The sequence below is a fragment of the Miscanthus floridulus genome, chromosome 7 (assembly GCF_019320115.1).
Source record: "Miscanthus floridulus cultivar M001 chromosome 7, ASM1932011v1, whole genome shotgun sequence".
In the NCBI taxonomy this organism is placed as follows: domain Eukaryota; kingdom Viridiplantae; phylum Streptophyta; class Magnoliopsida; order Poales; family Poaceae; genus Miscanthus; species Miscanthus floridulus.
The window spans coordinates 114,908,740-114,932,031 of NC_089586.1; the positions used below are offsets into that span (position 1 = coordinate 114,908,740).

The following is a 23,292-nucleotide window of genomic DNA, read 5'->3' on the forward strand; positions in this document are numbered from 1 at the left end:
TGTTTTCTTTTTAGGAAGCGAGAATAACTCTTATTTAGGGACAGATGGAGTATGGTGCTATGGCTATGCACACATGTTTCAAGTGTTTTATCTATTTTCAGATATATGTTGCATGTGTATGTTCCGAATATTTCATCGGTTTTAGACGCATGTTGCAATTGTTTCGTCTGATTGTTGCAAAAGTAGATCTGGATATAGGTGTGGAGGAAGTCAAGCCCTCGGTGGTTCAGCTGCTGCGGCTCCCTGGTGTGATGAAGATAGAGGCCGCGGACATGAGAGCGACGGCGATGGGATGCCGCAGCGGATCGGCCGGGATGTGGAGTGGAAGGGGCACCAGCGCGACGCATTGGGCGGGATGAGACGCGGGCCTCCATGATGCGTGTATCGGGCGCAGGTGCGGTAAGCTCCATCCGGACCGACGCTGTCTCAGGAGCGGGGATGGGCGCGGGAGCAGCGTCCCAACGGACGCCGCGTCGCAACAGAATGGAGAGAAACTTGCCCGGGTATATGGGCGAATATATAGTTTCCAAACTCCAGCAAGGATTTGAAGTCGAAACTTGCTGTGCAAATGCGTTGTTATTAAATAAGCCAGTTGCCTAATAATCCTCCAGTAAGTTAAATTTCCGAACTCAAATACAGTATCTTCGTTCAGTAAAGACGACGTTCTTACCTAATCATCCAGCCCGAGGACGCCCAATCTTATCACAGAGAATTCAAAAGTGGCCTTTTTGTGCGCTCATCTAGGCGGCAACATCCGTTGAAGAAGACCGCACGCCTTGGAGTCCGATTTGGTCGTCCCGCCATGTATGCACGCCACCGTTACCTAGTCCACCACGAGTCTCCGTCGTGGTATGAATACTGGTTGCGTAGGTGCCGGGGCACCCGAGTTCATGTTGCTCCCTGCCTCCCTCTATATAAGCAGGGTGCATTCTGAAGCGGCAACTCACTGCATCTCTTATATCTCAGCTCCTGCAGCATTGCCTGCCAAAGTGGCAAGCAAGGAACCGCAAGCCATGGCCTCTGTTCCGAAGCTTCTTCTCCTGAGCCTCCTCTTTTTTCTCAGCTGTCGTTCTCACATTGCTCACGCAGGTGATGATGGCAGCCACAGGGTTCTGCTGTCCATTGGCGGCTCTCTGAGGATTAAGTCCGTCTGTTCCGAGTCCAAAGGTGCAGTACTGTCCGTGCACGCACCAGCAGTTTCCTTTCCTTCCATTTGGTTGATTATTTTGTGCACAGTTTTACTAATATATGGCAATCGTTTCCCTTGCTTTGATGGTTCCCAGCGGTTCAGTCGTCGTCGTCCGGTGCTGCCACGGTGCCGTTGCATCACCGTCACGGCCCATGCTCGCCGTTGCCGACCAAGAAGATGCCAACTTTGGAGGAGAGGCTCCACCGCGACCAGCTCCGAGCTGCCTACATCCGGCGAAAGTTCTCGGGCGGCGTCAAGGGCGGCCGTGGCGCTGGTGACGTCCAGCAATCGGACGCCACCGTGCCGACGACCCTGGGCACCTCCCTGGACACGCTGGAGTACTTAATCACCGTACGCCTCGGCTCGCCGGGCAAGTCCCAGACCATGCTCATCGACACCGGCAGCGACGTGTCATGGGTGCAGTGCAAACCCTGCTCGCAGTGCCACTCCCAGGTGGACCCACTCTTCGACCCCAGCTCGTCCAGCACGTACTCCCCGTTCTCTTGCAGCTCCGCCGCCTGCGCGCAGCTTGGCCAGGAAGGCAACGGCTGCTCCAGCTCTCAGTGCCAGTACACTGTCACGTACGGCGACGGCTCGAGCACGACGGGTACCTACAGCTCCGACACGCTCGCGCTGGGCTCCAACACCGTCAGGAAGTTCCAGTTCGGGTGTAGCAACGTGGAGTCGGGCTTCAGCGACCAGACCGACGGGCTCATGGGGCTCGGCGGCGGCGCGCAATCGCTGGCGTCACAGACGGCGGGGACGTTCGGCACGGCCTTCTCGTACTGCCTCCCGCCGACGCCGAGCTCCTCTGGGTTCCTCACGCTCGGCGCCGGAACTTCGGGCTTCGTCAAGACGCCGATGCTCAGGAGCGGCCAGGTCCCCACGTTCTACGGCGTGCGCATTCAGGCCATCAGGGTGGGCGGGAGGCAGCTCAGCATACCCACCTCGGTCTTCTCCGCCGGGACGATCATGGACTCCGGTACCGTCCTCACGCGGCTGCCGCCGACGGCCTACTCGGCGCTGTCGTCGGCGTTCAAGGCCGGGATGAAGCAGTACCCGCCGGCACAGCCAAGCGGCATCCTCGACACTTGCTTTGACTTCAGCGGCCAGTCCAGCGTCAGCATACCGACCGTCGCACTAGTCTTCTCCGGGGGCGCCGTCGTCGACCTCGCCTCCGACGGGATCATGCTGCAGACCAGCAGCAGCATCCTCTGCCTCGCATTCGCGGCCAACAGTGACGACAGCTCTCTCGGCATCATCGGCAACGTGCAGCAGCGGACGTTCGAGGTGCTGTACGACGTTGGCGGGGGCGCCGTGGGGTTCAAGGCTGGGGCGTGCTGATCGTGATCGGCGTAAGGACGTTGACGATATATACCGGGACTACGTACTGCACTCGTTTGTGGTTGCGAGTGCGAGGTAACAGACATGGAAGTGCAAAACCATCAACTATACTAAGATTTCGTTTCGGCTGATACGAGCGAATAAGCCGAAACGAACAAGCTGAATTGTAATTTATCCTGATTGATAATTATAAATAAAAGATTAATGATATACTCCGTAGTATGTTGCTCTTGGTGTGATTGGTACCAACTATGGCCTATATATCGATGATTATGGTATATACATACTGTGTATGGACACTTCAAAATTGTTCCATCATGTCTTTTGGGCGAGCTACTCCTTATATATTACAAGAAGAGAGACCTCGTGTCCGCAAGAATTATGTCTAGAGCTAGATCCCATCCCGTATCAATGGAGGGCGAGGTGATGAACGCTCATAATCGAAGATAGTTAATCAGTGAACATTCACACTAAACAATTAAACTTTTAACCAAATAGTTTTGAACATTGACTCGAATTTTAAATTTCATTCCGGTGAAGATCCAAACTTCCAACTCTTTTCTCTTGTAACCTTCAGCTCAACGATTCAAATGTTCCCTAGTTAAATGACTAGCGAATACATATGTAATAGAGGGGCAGGGTTATAACTTATATAGTTGGTTTCGTTTCCTATTATGGTGTTCGGTTACAATAAGGTTTCCCGAGATATCGAGGATTGTATCTAACTATGTCTTGTTCTCTATGTCAGTGAAGATACCCCAAGTAGATGCAGGACTTCGAGTAGTCGGCCCGGTTCACCCTGTGTCCTGGGAAGCGCGGAAGCAGCTATGTTCTCCATAAATGATACCCGAGGGTCATGTTATTGTCAAGCACAAACAAACACAAGCAGTCCTAGATTTGTTGAGGTTATCATCTAGGCCATGGCCATGAACTATCAATTTGAAGTTTTTTGTCTTTGAACTTGCTGAGTGATGCACTTGACGTCAACCCTTTGTGGTCGGTATTGATTTGCCTTCTTGGCATAAATATGGCATGGGTCACCTAGATTTGCCAACTTAGTTTTGCTCTGCTGGTCCTCTTTTCAAAGGGTGCACGCATCTCAAAGCACCTGGGTAATTAATTAAAATTAGTTACATTTGGATCTGGACTCGGGCTGAACCCGTGTCCAAGACTCCAAGCCCATGCCTAGGCGTAGTCCACTAGATCCATAGCATTAGTTAGACGACTCCGACTTTTTCTTTGATCCACAATACACGAAGGTGCTCGGGCTCGTTCGCATCGCCGACGGGCGAGGGGCGTCGGCGGCGTCGCACTGAGGGCTTGGCGGCGGCGGCGCTCGGAGGGAGCCGAGGCGAGGCTGAGGCCGGGGACAGCGCCGGCTCTGCAACCAATCCCTACGCTCTGTGTACCATGTGTGCGTGTGCTTTCATCCTCCCTCTTCAGTTTAATTCCCTTCGTGTTTGGATTAGAAAAAAGAAACTTTATTTCATGTTTGGATTGGACAGGGATTCCTTTCATCTTTGGTTCCGTCCTACACATGAAATCTGGCCCTCCGCTAAATCTCTCCGTCAACGCCTCCCCTGCTGTGTTGCTGTTAATGTTGTTGCATGTCAGCTTCTCAAGTCCGGCCTTAAGAACAATTTTGATTAAGTGGTGTTTAAATCCAAGGCCAAAGTTTAGGAGTATCATATCGGATGTTATATGTGAATGTTATATCGGAGTGTGCGGATAGTAATAATAAAACAAATTACGAAAGTCCTCAGAAATCCGCGAGATGAATTTATTAAGTCTAATTAATCCATCATTAGCACATGTACGTCAGATTTACTGTAGCACCGCATTGTCCCATCATAGACTAATTAATCTTAAAAAATTCATCTCGCAAAGTAGTCGTAATCTGTGCAATTAGTTATTTTTTAGTCTATATTTAATACTCCAGGTACGTGTCTAAACATACGATGTGATAGGGACTAAACTTTAGAGCAGGAACTGAACAAGGCCTAAGAACAGAAGCTCAACTGCCTCTTTGATTCAGAAGATGCACCAGGACAGCAAACATCCATATCTGCAATTTTGATTGCGCACTAGACTACATTAGCAGATGCAGTTTTTAACAGTTAAAAGTGGTTTCTGCTCTGAACCCGGAGTTGGTTTGCCCTTAGGTATGTTATCTGTCACATCGTCGCCATTTTCATCATCTCCATAATCAATAAGTTTCAACAAAGGCCATTTAACTTCTCTTATAATCCGTATTTTTAAGCTTGTTTTTTCAGTCGGAACGGTGTTTTTCTCTCACAACAAATCAGTCGGAACAGTGTTTCAGCCTGTTTTTTCAGCGAAGCGAACAGAGCCGAAGTATCTTGAAATGGACACCAATGGTCATATGCAAATTAGCCAAGTTAAATCATATCATACTATGCAGTCTTCAAAATTGTTTGGAGCAACTACCTGCAGATAGGTATAACTTGAGAAAAAAAAAACACTTGTATTTCATCTAAAATTTCATTTTAGAGGAAATGTAGCTGTAATTGGTCTCCTTAGTTACGTTCCATAGTTAAAGAAACTACACTTTAATTCATAAGGACTCTACATGAACGACTCTTAGAGGAGGGCTTTTTTACTGAGGTGGTGGATCAAGGTAGAGGCAGCAAAAAATGTTTAATTCTTTTTCTCTATGCAGGAGTTCTTTGAACATTGTGGAATACAAGGAAGGATACAGTTTTTAACAATCAGCAGCCTGTTCGGCTGGGGCTGAAACGATAGTATACGATCGTGGATTATTACTACTGGCTGATTTGGTGTGAGAGAAAAATACTGTTCTGGCTGAAAATTTACGATCGTTTACGACTAAGCGAACAGGAATTCTACTTCGACGATCCACAAGAATAGGCGTCCGTTGCTACAGCCGAAGAATCTGGAGATGGCTGACGAACTACTGGAGAAACTAGTGCAGGGAGAGATGTAGCATATGGTGACCCTGTTTTTTTTTCCCTAAGTTGAGTCTGTAAACTTTGTGCGACTTTGTGCAGAGTCAAGTGATCTTTTGATCATGTGTTGGTGATGCTGGTCGTTCATTTATAGTTCGTTAGTTGAGATGTTTTGTTGGATTCATATTTCATAGCTGTTCTGGAAGGGATGACTTGTGTAACCAGCAGGGTAGATACAGGCTGAAAGTAACAGAGGCAGGTGCGAGAATTGTGCATTTTTTACTTTCCAAAATCGAAGGTTATGACTACGTAAGAGCAACTCCAACAATTTGGCTAAAATTACTAGCCAGATTTCATAGTTTAGCCATTTTGTAAAATAAAAAACTTCTCAAAAAAGAAGAGGTCTGCAACAGTTTTGCTATTTCTCGTCTTCAGATAACTAGTGCCCATGGTTGACTTTATATGGCCACCTAAAATTAAGGGATAGCCAATTTTCTATTTTACAAACCTAGATAGCATATCTGTTGGAGCCTATTTTTTGCTATACAAATTCTAAAATAGCTTTCAAAACAAGAATTGGAGTTGCTGGGTTCAACATCCAAATTCAGCCACTTGGCGGGGGCTGGGCGGGGGCTACTAGACACCTATGCGTCCATGGTGTGCTTTTTGAAAAGTAGCAGGTGAGTCAGCAGCCACACATATGCATTTGTAATTCAATAACCGCAAACCAACCTTGTGCGATCCTAGCTCTCTTGTACCTAGAAGAGAAGTTGTATGCATCCTTCCTAACGATGCCAACTTCACTGTACCCACCATATCTGCACTGAAGAACATTCGTAATGGCATGTTTACGGATCCCAACAGCTTCCATTGCCATGATTTCTGTTTTCTGGAAATCCTTTAATTTTTGGTAAGACCAGAGGAATGGAACTTCATCTTTTGTGGCAAGACGATGGTTGTGCTCGTCCACAAAATTACTCACATACCATACACCATGGGTTCGATCCAGTCTGATATCCAGTTTTGCCTGACAAACACATCGAGTTAGAGCTCTTGGTCTACGGCTGAAATCCTCCTTCTCTAGCTATTTTGTTTCTCGCTCGCCTTCTCGAGAACACAAGAACCGCCTGAACAATAGTTGTCCAGAGTGACTTCTGCTTTCTGACACTGAAACCCTTGTCCCTCGCATACTTGTAGAAAATGTAAGCCTCCCCTTCAGTTGCAATGGTCTTTTTTACTATGTCTCAGTACTCATCCAATGTATTGTTCATCTCTGCACCAGCTGCCATTCTCATAAATATATCCTAGTCATAAGTACAGTTGCCATCTCCCTCCAGACGCAAATGTTGCTGCAGACGCAAATGTTGTGTTTCATCAGTATGGACATATGAAACATCGTCACAAACTAGCTGCCACAAACCCGCAATAATGATTAAATAAATAGGGAGTCATATGGATAATTTACCGGTGCATCTCTTTGTGCATCCCCACCAACATCATTTCCCATTGATGATAAACTTGAATTCAACGACATGTTTTCATCATCCGAACTGCTATCATCAGCAGTCCCAAGATGGAAGTCCAATTCCTCCTCATGTTCATCTTCACCTATGTTATCCATTACGAGCTCCGGCTGCAGTTCACGTCACATTTCAAGCAAAACACAATAATTGTTAGGAACTCCATACATATCATGGAAATATGATTATTCGGTGAAAAAAATCCTAGTAGTATAAGGACGAGTGCAGTAGCATATTCTGTAGGAACTTCAAGACAGTTGAAGCATTTCCAGAGAAATTCCTTTCCCACACAAAAGCTGCTAAAGCTAGAGGGGTTGATCCTGTAAAATTTGGTTCTAAATTTTAAGCAAGCAGCTCAAAAATTTAAGCCTATCCCAGTGCTAGCAGCCAGCACATAAGTATCAATTACACGGGATCACTGACCTAAATCCTAATTTAGAAATTTACATCAACGTTGCCTCCAGGAAATGAACGTGAACCCTCCCTGAATCATCTCATCGCAAATTTTCCAATCACGTAAGACAATGCTAAACTGACTAAAAATTTATCAAGATCGAGATACATGTGGCTCACCGGAGCTCTTGGCAATTGAGAGGCGGCGGAGGCTGTGGCCACCATGCAGAGTGATCCAGGTGACCGTCGCCATCGCTTATGCCACCACTGCCGCCGTCCGTCCGGTCCGCAGTCGCCACCGCCGCTGTCACCGTACAATGCCGCTGCCGCCGACCACACTACAAGACCAGCGCAGTGCGGGGGGTGCCCAAGTAGATCGGCACATAGCCCTGCAGAGCCGCCGCCGTCACCGACCACCGCCGCCGCCCGCAGCCGCCGCAGTCCGCACTACACGACCAGCGTAGAGCGCGGGATGCAAGGCGAGGAAGGAAACTCGATGGCTGGTGTCACCGCCGGTGCCGGCGCCGGCCACCTCTCCAGTTCGGCTGTTCCAACGAGAGAAGAAATGAAGGGGGAGGGAGGGAGATAGGAGTGATGTGCGCGAGTGCTAACTCCAGCTCGAGAATGACCGGGCTAGGGTTGCCTGTGGCTGGATATGAGTGTGGCAGAACCGTCTAATCTAATGCCTCTTAAAAGTATTTGTCTTTCATTAGACACTAAGTACTCAAGAGATGACACTAAACTACGTAGTTCCGTCGAGCACACCCTAAGAGAGAACTCGAAAATCCACATTTTTTCATCAGGATCATGAATGAGAGAATAAAGCTTACAACATTCTTGAGTCATTTCTTGCATCACTTTATTACAATATCAGAATATTACCTCAATTTATTATAACAACGAAATATAACAATGTTATCAGAGTTACAGAGAAAGCAAGATTAATTTAATGACATGGTGGAGCATTAACATAGGGGATATTTTTATACAAGAGATGCTAGCAGATTTTACATATTTTCTTATAAAAACCTTTCGTGAGGGTTATAAATAAACACTACGGTCGTAGCGTGAAAGGAATTCTCTCTGAGCCCACCAGGAGGTTTCCACACACAAGAGTCAGCTCTAAGTATCCTCCGATCACCTGCAACAGGGGATAAAACCCTAAGTACTCGATTGTACTCAGCAAGACTTACCCGATAGAAGAAAAATAAAATACTCTAAGAATATGCAAGACTTATTTGGCTTGTAGGTTATGCATCTGCGGAAGCATTACTAAACGTGTATCCTTATATTTAATTTTATTAGCAGTCATCATTAGTTCATTAATTAACCATTCTATGTAAGCATCTATGCTACTTTCAAACAGGTGGTAAGCAATCAGAATCATTTTATCACCTTTAGAGTTTCAGTTCTTACTACGGTGCTAGACCATAGCCAAGTCGTACCGTATCACACGACGATTCGCGAACCGATGTATCATAGCTGGGTATTCCGAAACACATGCCCCACTTGTACACCAAGCACAAAGCAAGACCGGCCCACCACTCTTCTATCAAAGGGTCTAGGTCCCCATCTAAATTTAGACTCTAAGCCCCCACTCCTGAGTCTCGGACTCAGTGTGGTGCTTAGACCTCCACCATCCCCGCCTCCAATCAGTCGGTCCGAAAAGAATCGGAACCCACGACAAGAGACCAACGAGCCTTCCCGCTCCCATAAACAAGTATGTGCTCAGGATAATAAGTTTGTGACCTGACTACCATCCACAGCAACGGACGGTCTTCAATCGACACAGGCGGAACAAGTGCAATCCGAGCCTCGCTCGAATACCAAACCAAGTCCAGATCCAAAGTACCATTCCGTCGGTCTCCAATTATCATTCATATATATTTCATATGACAGTAATATAATAACAATAATATCTTTCCTATCTCTCGTGAGTGACATGTAATCACTCGACTTCTACCGGATCTTATAGCATAGCAATCTACACGATCCTAACAGACTAGTAGGACTCATAGGATATATATATATATGCAAGTGGTTTTTATCCAACTCCTTAAAACTTAATGCACAAGCATAAAATAAAGTGCAGAATAATAGGGGGTATGCACCGGGGGCTTGCCTGGATAAGATATAACCAAAAGTTAGCATTCCATCACAGTGATATGATCATCAAGGCATCATCTGTTCCGTTACATCGGTTGACTCCATGATCCATCGTTGTTTCTATTATAATATACGTGGATGCAACGCAGAGATGTAATTAATCAACGACAACAACTCTCAATTACGATTACACTCCGTAAGCTAACGAACTAGCTTTAATGACTAACATACTAGTCTATATATCCCCGTCGCCTAGTAAGGCTTTGTCTCTGGAAAAATGTTCTAGTTTTAAAATCTCAAAGTGTTTCGGCATTTTATTGATTAAACTTATATTTTTGAACTAGGGCTCATTTAGCTACCTAGCAAACTAATTATTATAGAGCTACAAAAATTATAGTGAGCACCTAATAATGTTAGGAATTTACTGTAAAAGTTTCAGATCCAACACTATCACTAATTTATCACAATGATTCCTATAAATTTATATTTTAATAATATTAAGCATCTCAATTTAATTAGATCACTTCTAAAAATATTACAAAACTATGTGAACAAAATATACTAGCAGATAGATCATGATTTTAGAAACTTAACAAAATTGGTTTCATAATTTTTGGTTAACTATACAATTTATATTGAATTTATAAATTTACCTTAGAAGCTAAATTAGAAAATGCTTAGAAAAGGAAAAGGGTCGGCGGCGACTATTTCGGCCCGGCAGCCCAGCGCGGCGCAACTACGCACGGGTCACGGCGGCCCAGCAACGGCCCAAGGTCGGGGACGCCGGTGCGCGCTCGCGTTTTGCAAAAGAGGGCTCGGGCTTTTGGATAATCACGCGGAGCAACATAACACTATTACTACAGACTCACATTTTGTATTAAAGACCCTGGAATGTGTTGCATTTGTAACGGGGCGGTCCTCGGCGTACCCACGCGCGGCGGCATGGCACACCGGCGACAACGGCGGTTACGCCGGGCAATCTAGGCTTGCTACGACGGCATTAAGGGGCCGACCACCATCTATAGCTAAACGCGCAAGGATGTGTGGCAGTTATGGACTCGGAGGTGCACTGTCGCGCCCTGCAGCGACGAGCGACTTTCCGCGGTGCCGGCGCGACTGTTCCGACGAGCCTACGCCCTCACGGCAAGGTAGAGATGGCGGAGAAGCATCCGTAGCTTACCGTGGTGTACGCCCTACTGACGGTTGAAGTTGGAAAGCACGGTGGCGGTCTAGCCACGTGCGACCGAGCGTGGCAGCGATGCTCTGTGATGGACACCGGCCCGTCACCATGTCGCCGACGAGTTCTCTGGCTAAAACAGTGCGAGCACCGGATAGAGGGAGTCAAGGCGAGTGCAGGGTTACGAGCAATCAAACTGCTGCCACTCCTACATGCCTTACCTCCCAACCTACTGATTCGGCGGCGCCAACGGCCGACGGTGAGCAAAACGCCAAATTGCCTATCGGTAGTGATCGGCCGGGCTTGAGGAGAACATGGCGCGTAGCTGACTACCCATGCCACCCACTGGTGCGGGGAATTGCGCTGCGAAGCCCGAGCTGGTGAATTTGAAAGGAAGGAATGGTCTGCTGCCGCTGCTACATTATGGACAGTGGCCTTGACTTAACGTGGACCGGCCAAGACACAACAAGGCATGGCAGCACGAGGACATAACCTCACGAGCGAGGGCAGGGGTTGCGTGTTTAATGCTCGAGTGGAGCCTTTAGGAGTGCCCTTGTCGTCATGTGTACGCGGCAGCGCGGCGTCGCGATGCGACAGGGGGCGGTACGAGCCGGAGTTGGGTAGGTGAGGTGAGTGGCTGTGAACATGCGCTACAGGGCGATGCAAGGTGATAGAGAAAATAGAGTGCAGTCCTGTGCGCGACTTGGTAGTACGTGCACACGACGCAGAGCAGTGTCGGCCAAGCCTGGCCTGGCGCAGAGCCAGCGGCCACGTGCTCGCTGCCGATGTTACCCGCACGCTGTAGTGCCATAAATGGTAAGGCGACGGCGACACGGCCTCGTGCGCACGGCATCAAAGCGGGCCAACGACACAGCGCATTGTAGCGGCAGACGCGCAGTGTGGCGATGCGACGGTAGCGACAACGGCGTCAACGCGACGCGAGCGCGGAGGCAGCAGCGGCACCAGCGGCACGACCCTGAGGCCGTGGCACGGCAGCACAGCGATGCGCGCAATGAATCATTATAGGCTACGGCGAAGGGAGGGAGAGAGAGAGCAGCGCAGCAGCGCCGCAGTGGCGATAGCGGCAGCGGCACAGAGCGCTGCAACGTGGCAGGAACAACGACGATCAGCTGGGCTGGAGCCGGCCAACGCCACGGCGCAGGCGACCAGGCCAGCCAAGCGTGGCAGCGCGCGTGCGCACGCAGAGCGCGCCCTCGCGGCCTGGTGACCGCGCCTAGCCCAGAGGGTCAGTCCAAGAACGTGCTGTGCATGGATTTTAAAGCAGTGGACTACCACTAAACCATTGCCTCTAAACCGAAACTGACTTCACCACGATCAAATTGATATATGAGGCTGCTCAGCCGAGCTAAAACACCGCATTACCCTCTAACCCAATCTCTCTAAATAAATTGCAAAACTTGGCAATGTCGTACACAAGCTTGAAATTTTCGAAGTTTTTGGAGTTGAACTCTATTTCAAATTGTATTTCTAAGCTATTAAAATATTATTAAGTAATATTATTTTTTAACAGCATATATTTCATTGTCATCTACAAAGTTTGCACTTCCAACTTTTTTTAAGTATCACACACATATTCTATAGTATTTTTGCTTAATAAAAATTGGTTTTAAACCCTACTTGATATACATGAGCTATTGCATCAACATTGATTTAATATTTTTATTGATTATTTTAGGCTACAAGAAATTTATCAACACCTTGTATCACATGCATTATTACACAAACACGATATTCGTGACACGATTTAGTAGTTGGTTTAGGGCGTAACACTGAGGGTGTTACGACGGGTAGGGTCAGCCCGAGCCCAGATCCAAACAAAATTAATTTTAATTAATTAACCCGACGTTTCGAGATGCGTGCAACCTTCGAAAAGAAGACTCGATAGAAAAAAAAAACCCAACAACACTCGCATGTCAATATGTCATAGAGGACCGAAACTACTGCAACTGCCTGGTATTGACAAGAGGAAGATATGAGCGAAATAGATAGGGGAGAGAGTAAATTATCACATCGGCATATCAATTCGGTAAGTGAAAGTGCATGTAGACCAGCCATAAGTGTGTTTTAGTGAATTAAATGACAACACGTTTATAAGGACACCCTTAGTGGCGAGCTGACTTCCTGAGGAGAGAGAGGGCACATAGATCCAAAATCGAACCATTAATGTCCTGTTCGTTTGACTGATAAACCATGACTGAAAGTACTGTTGACTGATTTGTTGTGAGAGAAAAATACTGTTCGTTAACTGAAAAAGTACTACTTATAAGCTAAGCAAACGGGGCGTAAAAAGTCGAGTCGACTCAAACTTCTCCAACCGTGTGGGATTTATACTTGACTCTTCCATTCCCCTTTTCTCTGTTGGCTGCAACCTTTCCCCTTCCTTATCCTCTTCTCGCCCAGACGCATGCCACAGTGATCCATCTCTAGGCACGACGCCAGTGGTGAGGTAGCGCCACTTCCACACCAACTGAAGGCCACGATCGAGCAGTCCTCCATGGCGCGGTCGGCGAGTGCCCGTGCGACGCCCCCGAGCGGTGTGGGTCATGGCTAGGCGAGCTCTTCCAAGCGGCGGCACGGGTCGCGGTCGGGCACCACTCAGGGTGGGCGTTCAGTTCTCGGTTCGGTTTCGGTTCGGTTCCCTCAGTTATTGATGAAATTCGGTTCCTAGAAAACGGGAACCGATCGGTTCCAAAAAAATTGAGGAACTGAGCATTTCGGTTCTCGGTTATTTTGGTTCGGTTCCGGTTCTAACCGAACTAGACGAATTTTTCCAGAAGACCTCAAGACAATAATAAATATACTCGTTCTAAGGCAAATTTATGTAGCACTATATTCATTTTTAATAATAATAATATATAAGAAAACAATAGCAATATAGTAACACAAATATATATCAGTTCAAATATAAAGCACTACACATAAATCAAACATAATCCTACAAAGTATAATTCATGTAATTCGGTTCTTTCGGTTAATTTGGTTAACCGAGAGTAGGAACCGAATTTTCTTCGATTATTTCGGTTCCTCAATATCAGGAACCGATTTTTTCGGTTTCGGTTCTTTCGGTTTCGGTTTCGGTCCGGTTTTCGGTTAACTTTGCCCAGGACTAGGCACCACGAGTGGAACACCGGTGGTGAAGGGGCCCAAGCAGCGCAGACTGCAGCGAAGTCATAGCCAGGCGAGGCGGAGGGCTCACGCGGCACGTCCTCGAGCATCACATGCAAGACGCCGATTCATTGTTTTTATTCGGATGAACTAATGCAAGATCTTGCATCAACTCTTCTCTCTCTCCTCGACGAGTCGGCATCTCCAATGATGAAATCGACTCATCTAGATGAGCATGAATCGCTTTGTGAAAGCCACTGGAGAAGCCCTAAGGGATTAATAATCTTGATGAGATTATGTGCATATATGTTTAGTCCCAATATAATTTATGCATATGATCTGTGAAGCAAACGGCACACAAATAAGAATTAAAGACAATTAGTTTGTTCGCTGATCGGTTTCTGAGCTGATAAGTCTGATCGGTGTTGATTTATTGTGAGAGAAAAATATCATACCATGTCTGATAAGCACTGATTAAAACCAACAAGTGAACATGTTAAAATGATAAGCAATGTTAGAAGCCTAGAAACAGTTAAAAAACAAACTAGAAACGACGACTCCTCTGCTTCCCATCGATTCGGACAGGGCATATTGCTATCGACTCCTCTGCTTCCCATCACAGCGCGGCGCGGAGCAGGCGGGCCCGGCCACCCCGCCGGCGCGGCCTTGCTCTTCCAAATCCAACTGAAGCGAGGCGCCTGGGTACGCAACCTTCGGAGTTCGGATCTGCCTCCATGGCTGCGGCTTCCCACCTCCTCTCCCTCTTCTTCCTCCTCCTTGTCCCCGCTTCTAAGGCCATCTACTGCGACGAAGACGACTGCTACGACCTCCTAGGGTACCATCTCCCTCCTCTTCCCCTCCATTTGGCTGGTTCCTTGTCCCGCTCAGCAATTGATGTGCCGCAGGCTTAAGCAGGACGCGAACGCGTCGGACATCAAGAAAGCGTACTACAAGCTCTCTCTCAAATAGTGAGTTCCTGGCTTCCTTCCTCGGTTCTTGCCCCCGATCCGACCCGACGCTGATCGTTTCTTACAATTTCTGTGCTGTGCAGCCATCCGGACAAGAACCCCGATCCGGAGTCGCGGAAGCTCTTCGTCAAGATCGCCAATGCTTACGAGGTCTGGCGTGGACACACCTGCCCGTTTGGATCTTGCTTGCATATATTCCTGGCTGGCTGAGCCATTCGTGGTGCCCAAGATTTATGTCTAATTCCACGCTTTAGTGCCAATGGTGCAAGATTGATCACGTGCACTGATATGTTAATGAATTCCATTCGTCTATTTTATTCAAATCGGTACAGTAACCACAGTATTTGGAATGCCACTCCAAAATGGTAGGCACTTGTCTAGCTATGAAACCTGCAGTAGGAGCTAATTGAACTTCTTGGCATGGATACTTTTTATACTTGGGTAAAGTCCACAACACTAGATGTAATCTGAACAAACTATCACAATACCACAGTTCTGAAGACATATATCATGGAACTACATGTTCGGCATTGTATTTTAATGCAGAACCACAGATTTAAGAGTTTTCTTTCTTAAGTTCATTTCTGACAACTGTTGTCTGAGGTGACATAACCACGTCTCCTGTTACTTGAGGTGGCTGAAATGTCCTTAAATGTGTAGTTCTGTGATAAAATGAGTTAGCTAATGCATGGTTCCTTCTCCTTGATACATGTCCTTATATTTGCAAGTTGTGACAGTTTTTCCTTCTTACTTTTTGAAATTTAATCTTCCTTACTTTATTCGAGTCCTCTGAGTTTTAGTTTTTCCTTTGAGGTTTGATCGAATAACTCATTTTTATGAGTGACCAGTGCTGATATGAAATTGGTAATTAATGACTTCGTTTGCTGGCTCAAGAACCATTCCCATGGCAAGAACAGAGCTGAGATTATTCTTAATTGCTGATCATATTGTTTGCTGGCTCAAGAACTTCTACCTCTGGACAAATGATTGAAATAACATTTTTTTAACAAAAACCGTGGGGAAAAAATCCCCCCGGCAATAATTGAAATAACATTTGCAAATAGCTTGGCATATTTGCCAAGTTATTCATGCAAGCAGGCTTGTTCACAAATATGCCAATTTTTGCGGATTTCGCGGAATCCAGAAAAAATGCCTATTTGCGGACCCGTGGACAAGCCTGATTGCATCGGAAGCTGAAACTTACAAAACCAACTTTCATTGCAGTTGGTCGAGGTGATTTGTGCAAATTTCTATCTCCTTTCCTTTCTAAAATGGAACCATAATAAACATACTGATCTTCCACGATGAAATTAAATAGTTCCTTTGTGTGGCATGTTACTGCTGACTAATACTTGTATCTTGCCTTGCCCTTTGTTTGATTCTTAATTTTTTATACCTTTGAATTGGTAAAACCACCCCCTGTATTAATTTGCCCTTCCAAATATTTGGTTGCTGAGCTGTTATAATTGTTTTTATCCATCAGATTCTGAAGGATGAATCCACTAGAGAGCAGTATGACTATGCCATTGAACATCCAGAGGAGGTAAACATGCATTCCCTCCCTGTCATGAAAATAATGTAACTATGCTATTATCAACTCTAGCCTACTCCAACTTGTTTGGGACTTAAAGGCTTTGTTGTTGTTGTTGTTGTTGTATGCTATTATCAACTCTTCATCATTCCATTAAATGCTTTTCTGCTTTCAGTCACTAGAAGCATTTTGACTTGTAAGAATGTACCCACCTTTTTACATTCCATGGTCACATAATTTTATTTGTTTAAATAATTATGTGCAGTTAATTTCTATTTATCTACCTATTGAGCTATGGTCCTGTTTGGATTCTATGAGATTTTAAAAGCTAGCTTCTAGAATCCAGCTTGGAATCCAAGCACACATAGCTTTTGGCCAGCTTCTACAAAAAAGAGAAGTCCAGCTTACACAATCTAAATGGCATCCAAACACAACCTGTATCTGCCAGATGTCCAAATCGACTTTTTATATGAGTGAATTACACTTAATTAGATCTTTAGCCTTTTCAGACCTCAGTAAACACATATATTAGATGGTGAACGTTATTTTTCCTTATAATTCCATCCTTGGTATTTGCCACCATTTGTTTCATTGTTACTTGCTAGATTTCTTGTTATGCCTTTATCTGAATTAAGAGGTCCATTGGAACCTTGTCAATCTTTTTAGCTGCTAAACATACCTTCCTATTACATTTTTCGAAGCAGCAATAGTCAATGATGTTTGTTCCATGTTGTAAATACTATTCTCAACTAGACCTTTAGCCTCTTAGGACTCAAGAAACGCTTGTGCTTATAAAAAGAATTGTGTTGCTCCTTTTGATTTGTTTCATCTTTCATGCTTATCTGTTGTTACATATTGTTTCCCAAAACATTTCTTTCTGGATTATTTTTTATGTGCTCCACGTAAGACCTGATGAGTTATGTGGTTTACTCACTATTATATCTGTAATAGCTATTGTGGAAATACATATCCAGTATAGCCTAGCATGGGTAGCAAAACTAGAAGTGTGCTACATATGTAATTATACATGCTATATCTACTTTATTTGTTAACTTAATTATTTTTCTACCTCAAAGCTTCATCCTGGGTTTAAGTTTGTATTTGAAAATACATAAAAATCAGTTTTTTTTCTGAAAAATAGTTACTTGCATTGAACAGACCTAACTTTACTTTTTCTAAAAAAAAATGGACACCCATAACCTGAAAACTGGGGCATTAATTCAGAAATCAATTATTGCCCTCAATTTCTTTATTAAATTTCAAATTTGTGTTTTCCACAAGATTTCATATTTAATAATTATGAAGGTACAATCTAAGAGTGGTTCTGTGTTTTTTGTCTGTGACATCTGCGCACTGTTACTGATTGTGTGTCCTGTTCATTTCAGGTTTTCTATAACACAGCTCAGTACTATAGGGCATACTATGGACATAAAACGGTTTGATTTTTCCATCCATGAAAAGTTTGTGCAGCAATGTTCCTTGATAGTACTACAACTAACTGCACTGCCTATGTGTAGGATCCTCGTGCTGTGTTGATTGGTCTTCTTCTAATTGTTTCAGCATTTCAATACATAAATCAGCTAACAAGGTATAACCAGGTATGAACAGGGAATTGAAGGAAAATATAAAGTTGTCAACTTTTTTAGCTGTGTTTCGTATTTGTTGTTTGTGGACCAAATGCTCAACACATTCAGAATTTCAATGCTGACAGACGGCATGCTTTAAGAAATTTGTACGTACCATCAGTTATATTGCTTCAAAAGAGTGGATGCAGTTTTTTTAGTTATCTGTGCATTACTATTATATAAGGTTGACTATTTTCTTTTTATTTTCAGCATTTCCACTTAATTTCTGCTGAACTTTTTACTATACTATCTCAATGTTGTCGTCATTTAAAGTTTAAAACTGTACACACAGTTTTGATCTTGGCAAAACGTTGCATAGTAGGTTGAACTAGTTTTGTTGAATTAGATACAGTATTAAGCTTCATCTGTAATTTTTCTCTAATCATTATTGATTTTTATGTTTACATGGGAAAGCTTTGCAACTAGAGAACTGTCTAATGCATTATTTATCTCTATATATGCCCTATTCTCATGAATTTCAACATAAAGCAAATGTGGTCCTATATCCTTTGCTCGCTCACAAAATGGAAACACAAACAAATGCTTGAGCATGGCCTCGTGCAAACGTTGAAAGTGTAATACCCTTATTGCAGGCCATGGAAAGTGTCAAGCAAACTCCTGCTTACAAAAATAGGTTAAAAGCTTTGGAGTTTGAGCGAACAGGAGGAATTGCTAGCAAAAAGAAGGGCCACAAGCAGGTGGATAAGTAAGAAAAAGACTTCTGATAAGCTTGTTTCTTTTTTGGCTTATTTTGTTGAGACAAGGCTCCTTCTATTCCAGCTCTATTTTATATGCTACTTTCAAGAGATCTAAAAGTTTAAAGATGTCTTGTATATTGTCTATTTGATGTTGGAAAGTGTTCAACAGGCTTGATAGATTACTTTGCTTTTCAATTTCTTTGTTCTTTTAGAAATAGTATTTTCAGGAAGGTACATGCTGATATCATGATGGGTTCTGGATGTACATAAGTTTTCTTTCTACTGATGTTGTTTACATGCAGTCTATCGTAATCTGGAAGGTGTTCCTTACTGCTTAATTTTCTGTCACTTATCAGTTTATGTTTAGTTTTTGATAGTGGGTATAATAGGATTGTTTCTTATAATTGTTTTATTTCTAATGTAGGAAAGTTGAAGAGCTAAGTAATGAAGTTGAATTGCAAATTCATGGGGTTGAAAAACCATCTGTCTGGAGGCTGTATGGTGTCCAATTTATACTTTTGCCTTACTCCATTGGCAAGGTCAGTTCATACCATCTAAACCTGTACCATTTTGAGCTGAGCAAATTACAAGAGACCCACCTGCAACATCAACCGTTTTAACTTACTTGCTTTTCATTAGAAATTTGACATGAAGCATATTGACTGAAGTTCGTCTGTAACTTTTATTGTGGCAGGCGCTTACTTGGAAGATTTGTTGGTTTTGGAGATACCGGATAAAGAAATTACCATATACATGGGAGGATGCTTGCTACTTGACTTGGATTTCACTCCAGATGCCTGTGAATACATGGAAAAATATTGGTAATTATACAAATTGAACTCATCTAACAAATCTGAGATTCAATTTGCGAGGTTTATGGTGGCAAAGGTTGTTCTATAGCGTAATCTAACTAGAACAAATGCTAACAAATAAATGTATAATATAATAGAAACCCTACTGCTGACAAGGCCCTAACTGACTGGGGTTGGGCTGTTGGGGACTTTGGGGTGTCAGCTGTGCTTAGCATACCATGATGGAGTTTTGTTAGACATCACCAGGTACAACAATGGTTTTTTTATCTTGCTATTTTACATGGAAAGCTGTTTTGGCATGTCTATTGTGCTGTTCATCAAAAGGCTTGGAAAAGTACTTCATTGGTGTAGCACATAATGTAGTCTTAAGAGCTTAATATCAAAATACATTCACCATAAAATCATCTCAAAAGTACAAGAGAAAACTCTTGTAGACAACATTTTCCCACTGTAGAGATGTCGTTTGTTATTTGTGTTCTGCATGTTATTCAATCATTAAGTGCCATTTAGACTACTTGCAAACAACTCACACCATGGCGTGTTGTGTTATCTATGAATTACATGAAACCGTATTACTGGAATGAGAACAGCCTGTATAATGTGATACGTTGTGTTTCAGATGAGCCTAGGAAGGAGGACCTTGTGAGAAGACACCTTTGGGAAAAGAGCAACATGGAGAGGTACATTGCAGAGACGAGGAAGGAATCAAAGCGCAGGAGGTAGCAGTGTATACCTGAGACTACAGCAACTTTCAACAATACAACATGTTGAACAACATATTCGAGTGAAAAAGTTATAGACCAGGCTTGAGTTCACCGATAGCTAATTGCCAAGGGAAGAAGTGCAGATACTGTTGATTTGTTAAAGTGTCACGAATCACCATGTTGAGGATCCCCGGGAAATGCCATGGTGGATGGTGCAGAACTAAGAAGCATAACAATTTTGTAACCCGAAATAAGGAATCATGTTTGGTCTTTCTTTCTGCATAACAACTTTAACAACTTGTTTTGTCTAGGAAATAAACCATGAACCTTTATACATGTGCACTGGAAGACACAATTGAGGTAATCAAGTGATCTGTTTTGAAGGTGACTAGGTGATTGAACGGCGATTGAAACCAACTTATTTCTTAGACCCTGTTTGATCAGTTTTGGATTCTTAAAAACCAGTGTTTGTCTCGGTTTTTAAAATCTGAATTATGAGTAAAAACTGGTGGGGTGTTTGGATCCTCCAGTTTTTAAGAATCTGACTTTATTTACTGCTCTATGGTTCACAAGAAATTGGAAAAAGTTAGGTATCAACAGTTTTCTGTTTTTTAAGAATCTGGCAAAAACTGATCTAATTGATCCTACCTAGTTTTCAAAAGTCATATTCTTTGAAACTAGTAAAAACTAGAGGGATCCAGACAGGGCCTTAATCTTGATTTCTGAGTAGTTAATAGTAAAATCTATGTCCCTGGGAGGATTCGCACATGAAGAGCGCCTTCTGCGGTGCTTGCGAATCGCTAGGCGACGCGTGTCCAAAGATGTCGATGCCTTGCAGAAAAAAGATGGTAGTGCTAGCGCCTCATCTGCTGATTTTTTTCCCTGCTCAGCACGCGCACCCTGCCCTCGCAGGCCCTGAGTGTGCCCCGTCTGCTAGGCCATACCCTATTCCCCCACGTCCGTGCCGTGCCACCTCACTCCTGTGCAACATTAAACATTTAAATGCAATACTGTAGAACATACATTTGCAACATATGTATAAAATATATGGAACATCCCTAGATAAAACACTTGTAACTTGCAACATGAAAACACTTACTGTAACATAAGACTGAAACAAACATTTGAAACATATAGTTGCAACATATGTGTGAAACATATGCAAACATCCAGATCAGAACACTTGCAATATACGTCTGAAATAGATGAAACTTTTGAACAAACCTCTGAAACACTTGCAACATATGCAACATGTGCAGCATCCCTGATCTACTTTTACAACATCCATATGAAAAATTTGCAACATACCTCTGAAATGTCTGAAACACTAAACATACGCTTGCCATATGCGCTTTCATTGCAACATCTCCTTGCTGAGGTCGCGCGTCGCGGCGGCCACAACGTCAACAGCGGGCACGACCTTTTGCTTCCGGTGGGGAACGACAGCATTGGTAGCACCCCAACAACACCTCGGCGTGCGCAGGGGATGGAGCGCGGCGAGGCGACGTACGAGGCGTGGCGCGGGATGGAGCGCGGTGCTGCATGAGAGAGCTGTGCGGCGCGGGCCGGGATGGGGTGCGCGGCGGGGAAGACGACAGCAGCGAGTGCACGACACAATAACACGCCAGGCGAGTACGGGAGTGGAAGATATTTTTTTAGAGACAGGGACATGCAACGAGAAAGGCCCAGTAAAGCGGCGTCCCGACAGCTCCTCAGCGTTACCTAGCAAAAACATCAAAGGCTACATACTCACGCGTGTTTGTTGCCGCTCTTCCTTTGGTGTCAATATCACGTGGTTGTGGCACCGAGGTTGTTGCCTCCGGCCAAACAGTCGTCATCGGCTCATCCATTCAATCGTCGCCTGCTCGTCTCCGCTTCCTCCTCTCCCGAGTCCCGAATCTGGTACCTGAAGAACCCGCGGGCATCGAGGTGGCCGTAGACCGGCGGCTCCTTGCGTTCTCCGGCTACGCCATCAAGGCCGTGTGCTTCCAGTACGTGTCCGGTTAAGCCTTGTGCTATATTTAGGATTAGTATGCATGTCTACTTCAGTTCTGCATGCGCGCATGAGCACCGGTTGTGTGGTCGCCGTGCGCGCGTAGAGGGGCGTGGCCGCGGACCTGGGTGCTTCGCCATTAGCGATGTCGTGGGCGTAGAGATGGATGCACCAACCACACGACGTGCGGCAAGTGACCAAGTGCCTTGCTTTGTATTCCTGTATTTAATCAAGTGAAAGACAACAGAAAACGCTGACAGTTTCAGCAGCACCAAAAGCTTTGTGTTCACTGTGTTCCTGGAGTTCGCGTGTGTGTGAGTTGTTCTTCTTCTCCGCCGTGTGCCTGTGCTCGCCGGCGTCGTTCATCGCTGCCCAGGGCCTAACAGTACGTCGGTGCTGTCCGGCACTCCGGCCGCCGTAGAACTCCATGCGCAGCGCCATGTACGTCTTGCCGAGCCGTTCCAGCAGCTGAGCTCCGTGAAGGTGCGGCCGTGACGGCCATCTCGGACCGGCGCCGCGCTCGCTCGCTATCTGCCGCCGCGTCCCGGACCGGTCGCTCGTGTCGTGGAACACCGTCGTCGACGCGCTGGCGGGCAGCGGGCACCACCTTGTGGCGCTCGACCTGTTCCGGGAGATGCAGCGCGACCGGCCCGACCGCGCGCCTGTCACCTACACCGTGCAGAGCATGCTCGGCGGGCGTGCTGGTTGACTGCACGAGCTCATCCCATTCCCTTGCACGCGAGATCGCCGCACCTCGGCATGGGCGCGCAGCGGCCAGAGCAGCAAGAATCTCTGCGCCTAAGGGCACGTACAACGCATGTCTTATGCCGTCTATACGCACTAAACGATGCAAATTTGCCTGATTAAATGAAGAAAGAGAACGTAGCCGTCGTCGGGTGAGCTATGATGCACGGATACGTGGATACATATACTGGTACGTAGGCGATATGGCCATACTTCGATACGCCATTTTTTCCAAAATACAGATACGAGAATACGGCAATATATATAAGAAATAAAAAATAAATTCACCGATAGAAATTAGCACACAGACCATAAATATTACATAACATAATATTGTTCAGGGCATAACGTTCAGGCCATCAAGCCATTATTCAAACTTAGGTTCAACATACACACATAACTAAATGATGAAATGATAAAACGATAATTGATAAA

General features: G+C 45.0%; 2 protein-coding genes and 1 long non-coding RNA gene across 5 annotated transcripts; all 3 read left to right on the top strand.

Moving 5' to 3' along the window:
* Nucleotides 1-960: 960 nt before the first annotated feature.
* On the top strand, nt 961-2,626 carry LOC136464349 (aspartyl protease family protein At5g10770-like). The gene is made up of 2 exons (XM_066463309.1): nt 961-1,167; nt 1,284-2,626. The coding sequence occupies exons 1-2, from the start codon at nt 1,014-1,016 to the stop codon at nt 2,531-2,533; spliced, it is 1,404 nt and encodes a 467-aa protein (XP_066319406.1). The 5' UTR covers nt 961-1,013; the 3' UTR covers nt 2,534-2,626.
* A 1,170-nt stretch (nt 2,627-3,796) lies between these two features.
* On the top strand, nt 3,797-5,723 carry LOC136464351 (uncharacterized). 2 transcript variants are annotated; one of them, XR_010761179.1, is made up of 3 exons: nt 3,797-4,695; nt 4,794-4,991; nt 5,214-5,723. It is a non-coding gene; the product is annotated as an uncharacterized lncRNA (long non-coding RNA). The 2 variants fall into 2 exon arrangements; XR_010761180.1 differs by having other exon boundaries at nt 4,807-4,991.
* Nucleotides 5,724-14,352: 8,629 nt separating this feature from the next.
* On the top strand, nt 14,353-20,513 carry LOC136467652 (dnaJ protein ERDJ7-like). Of its 2 annotated transcripts, XR_010761607.1 has the most exons (11): nt 14,378-14,617; nt 14,688-14,750; nt 14,834-14,900; nt 16,234-16,293; nt 17,667-17,717; nt 17,799-17,879; nt 18,500-18,612; nt 19,029-19,143; nt 19,299-19,425; nt 19,554-19,662; nt 20,036-20,513. XR_010761607.1 is itself a non-coding variant. In XM_066466419.1 (10 exons), exons 1-10 carry the CDS (start codon nt 14,517-14,519, stop codon nt 20,137-20,139), a joined length of 882 nt encoding a protein of 293 aa, XP_066322516.1. In that variant the 5' UTR covers nt 14,353-14,516; the 3' UTR covers nt 20,140-20,510. The 2 variants fall into 2 exon arrangements, 1 of the variants encoding a protein (XP_066322516.1); XM_066466419.1 differs by lacking the exon at nt 19,554-19,662 and having other exon boundaries at nt 14,353-14,617; nt 20,036-20,510.
* The last annotated feature ends 2,779 nt before the right edge of the window (nt 20,514-23,292 follow it).

Bases quoted from the DNA above. Each gene is read 5' to 3' on its own strand.
- LOC136467652 (XM_066466419.1), top strand. From the start codon at position 14,517: ATGGCTGCGGCTTCCCACCTCCTCTCCCTCTTCTTCCTCCTCCTTGTC. The intron at 17,880-18,499 runs GTATGAACAGGG...CCCTTATTGCAG, and splicing joins AGCTAACAAGGTATAACCAG to GCCATGGAAAGTGTCAAGCA. The intron at 19,144-19,298 runs GTCAGTTCATAC...TTATTGTGGCAG, and splicing joins TGCCTTACTCCATTGGCAAG to GCGCTTACTTGGAAGATTTG.
- LOC136464349 (XM_066463309.1), top strand. From the start codon at position 1,014: ATGGCCTCTGTTCCGAAGCTTCTTCTCCTGAGCCTCCTCTTTTTTCTC. The intron at 1,168-1,283 runs GTGCAGTACTGT...GATGGTTCCCAG, and splicing joins CGTCTGTTCCGAGTCCAAAG to CGGTTCAGTCGTCGTCGTCC.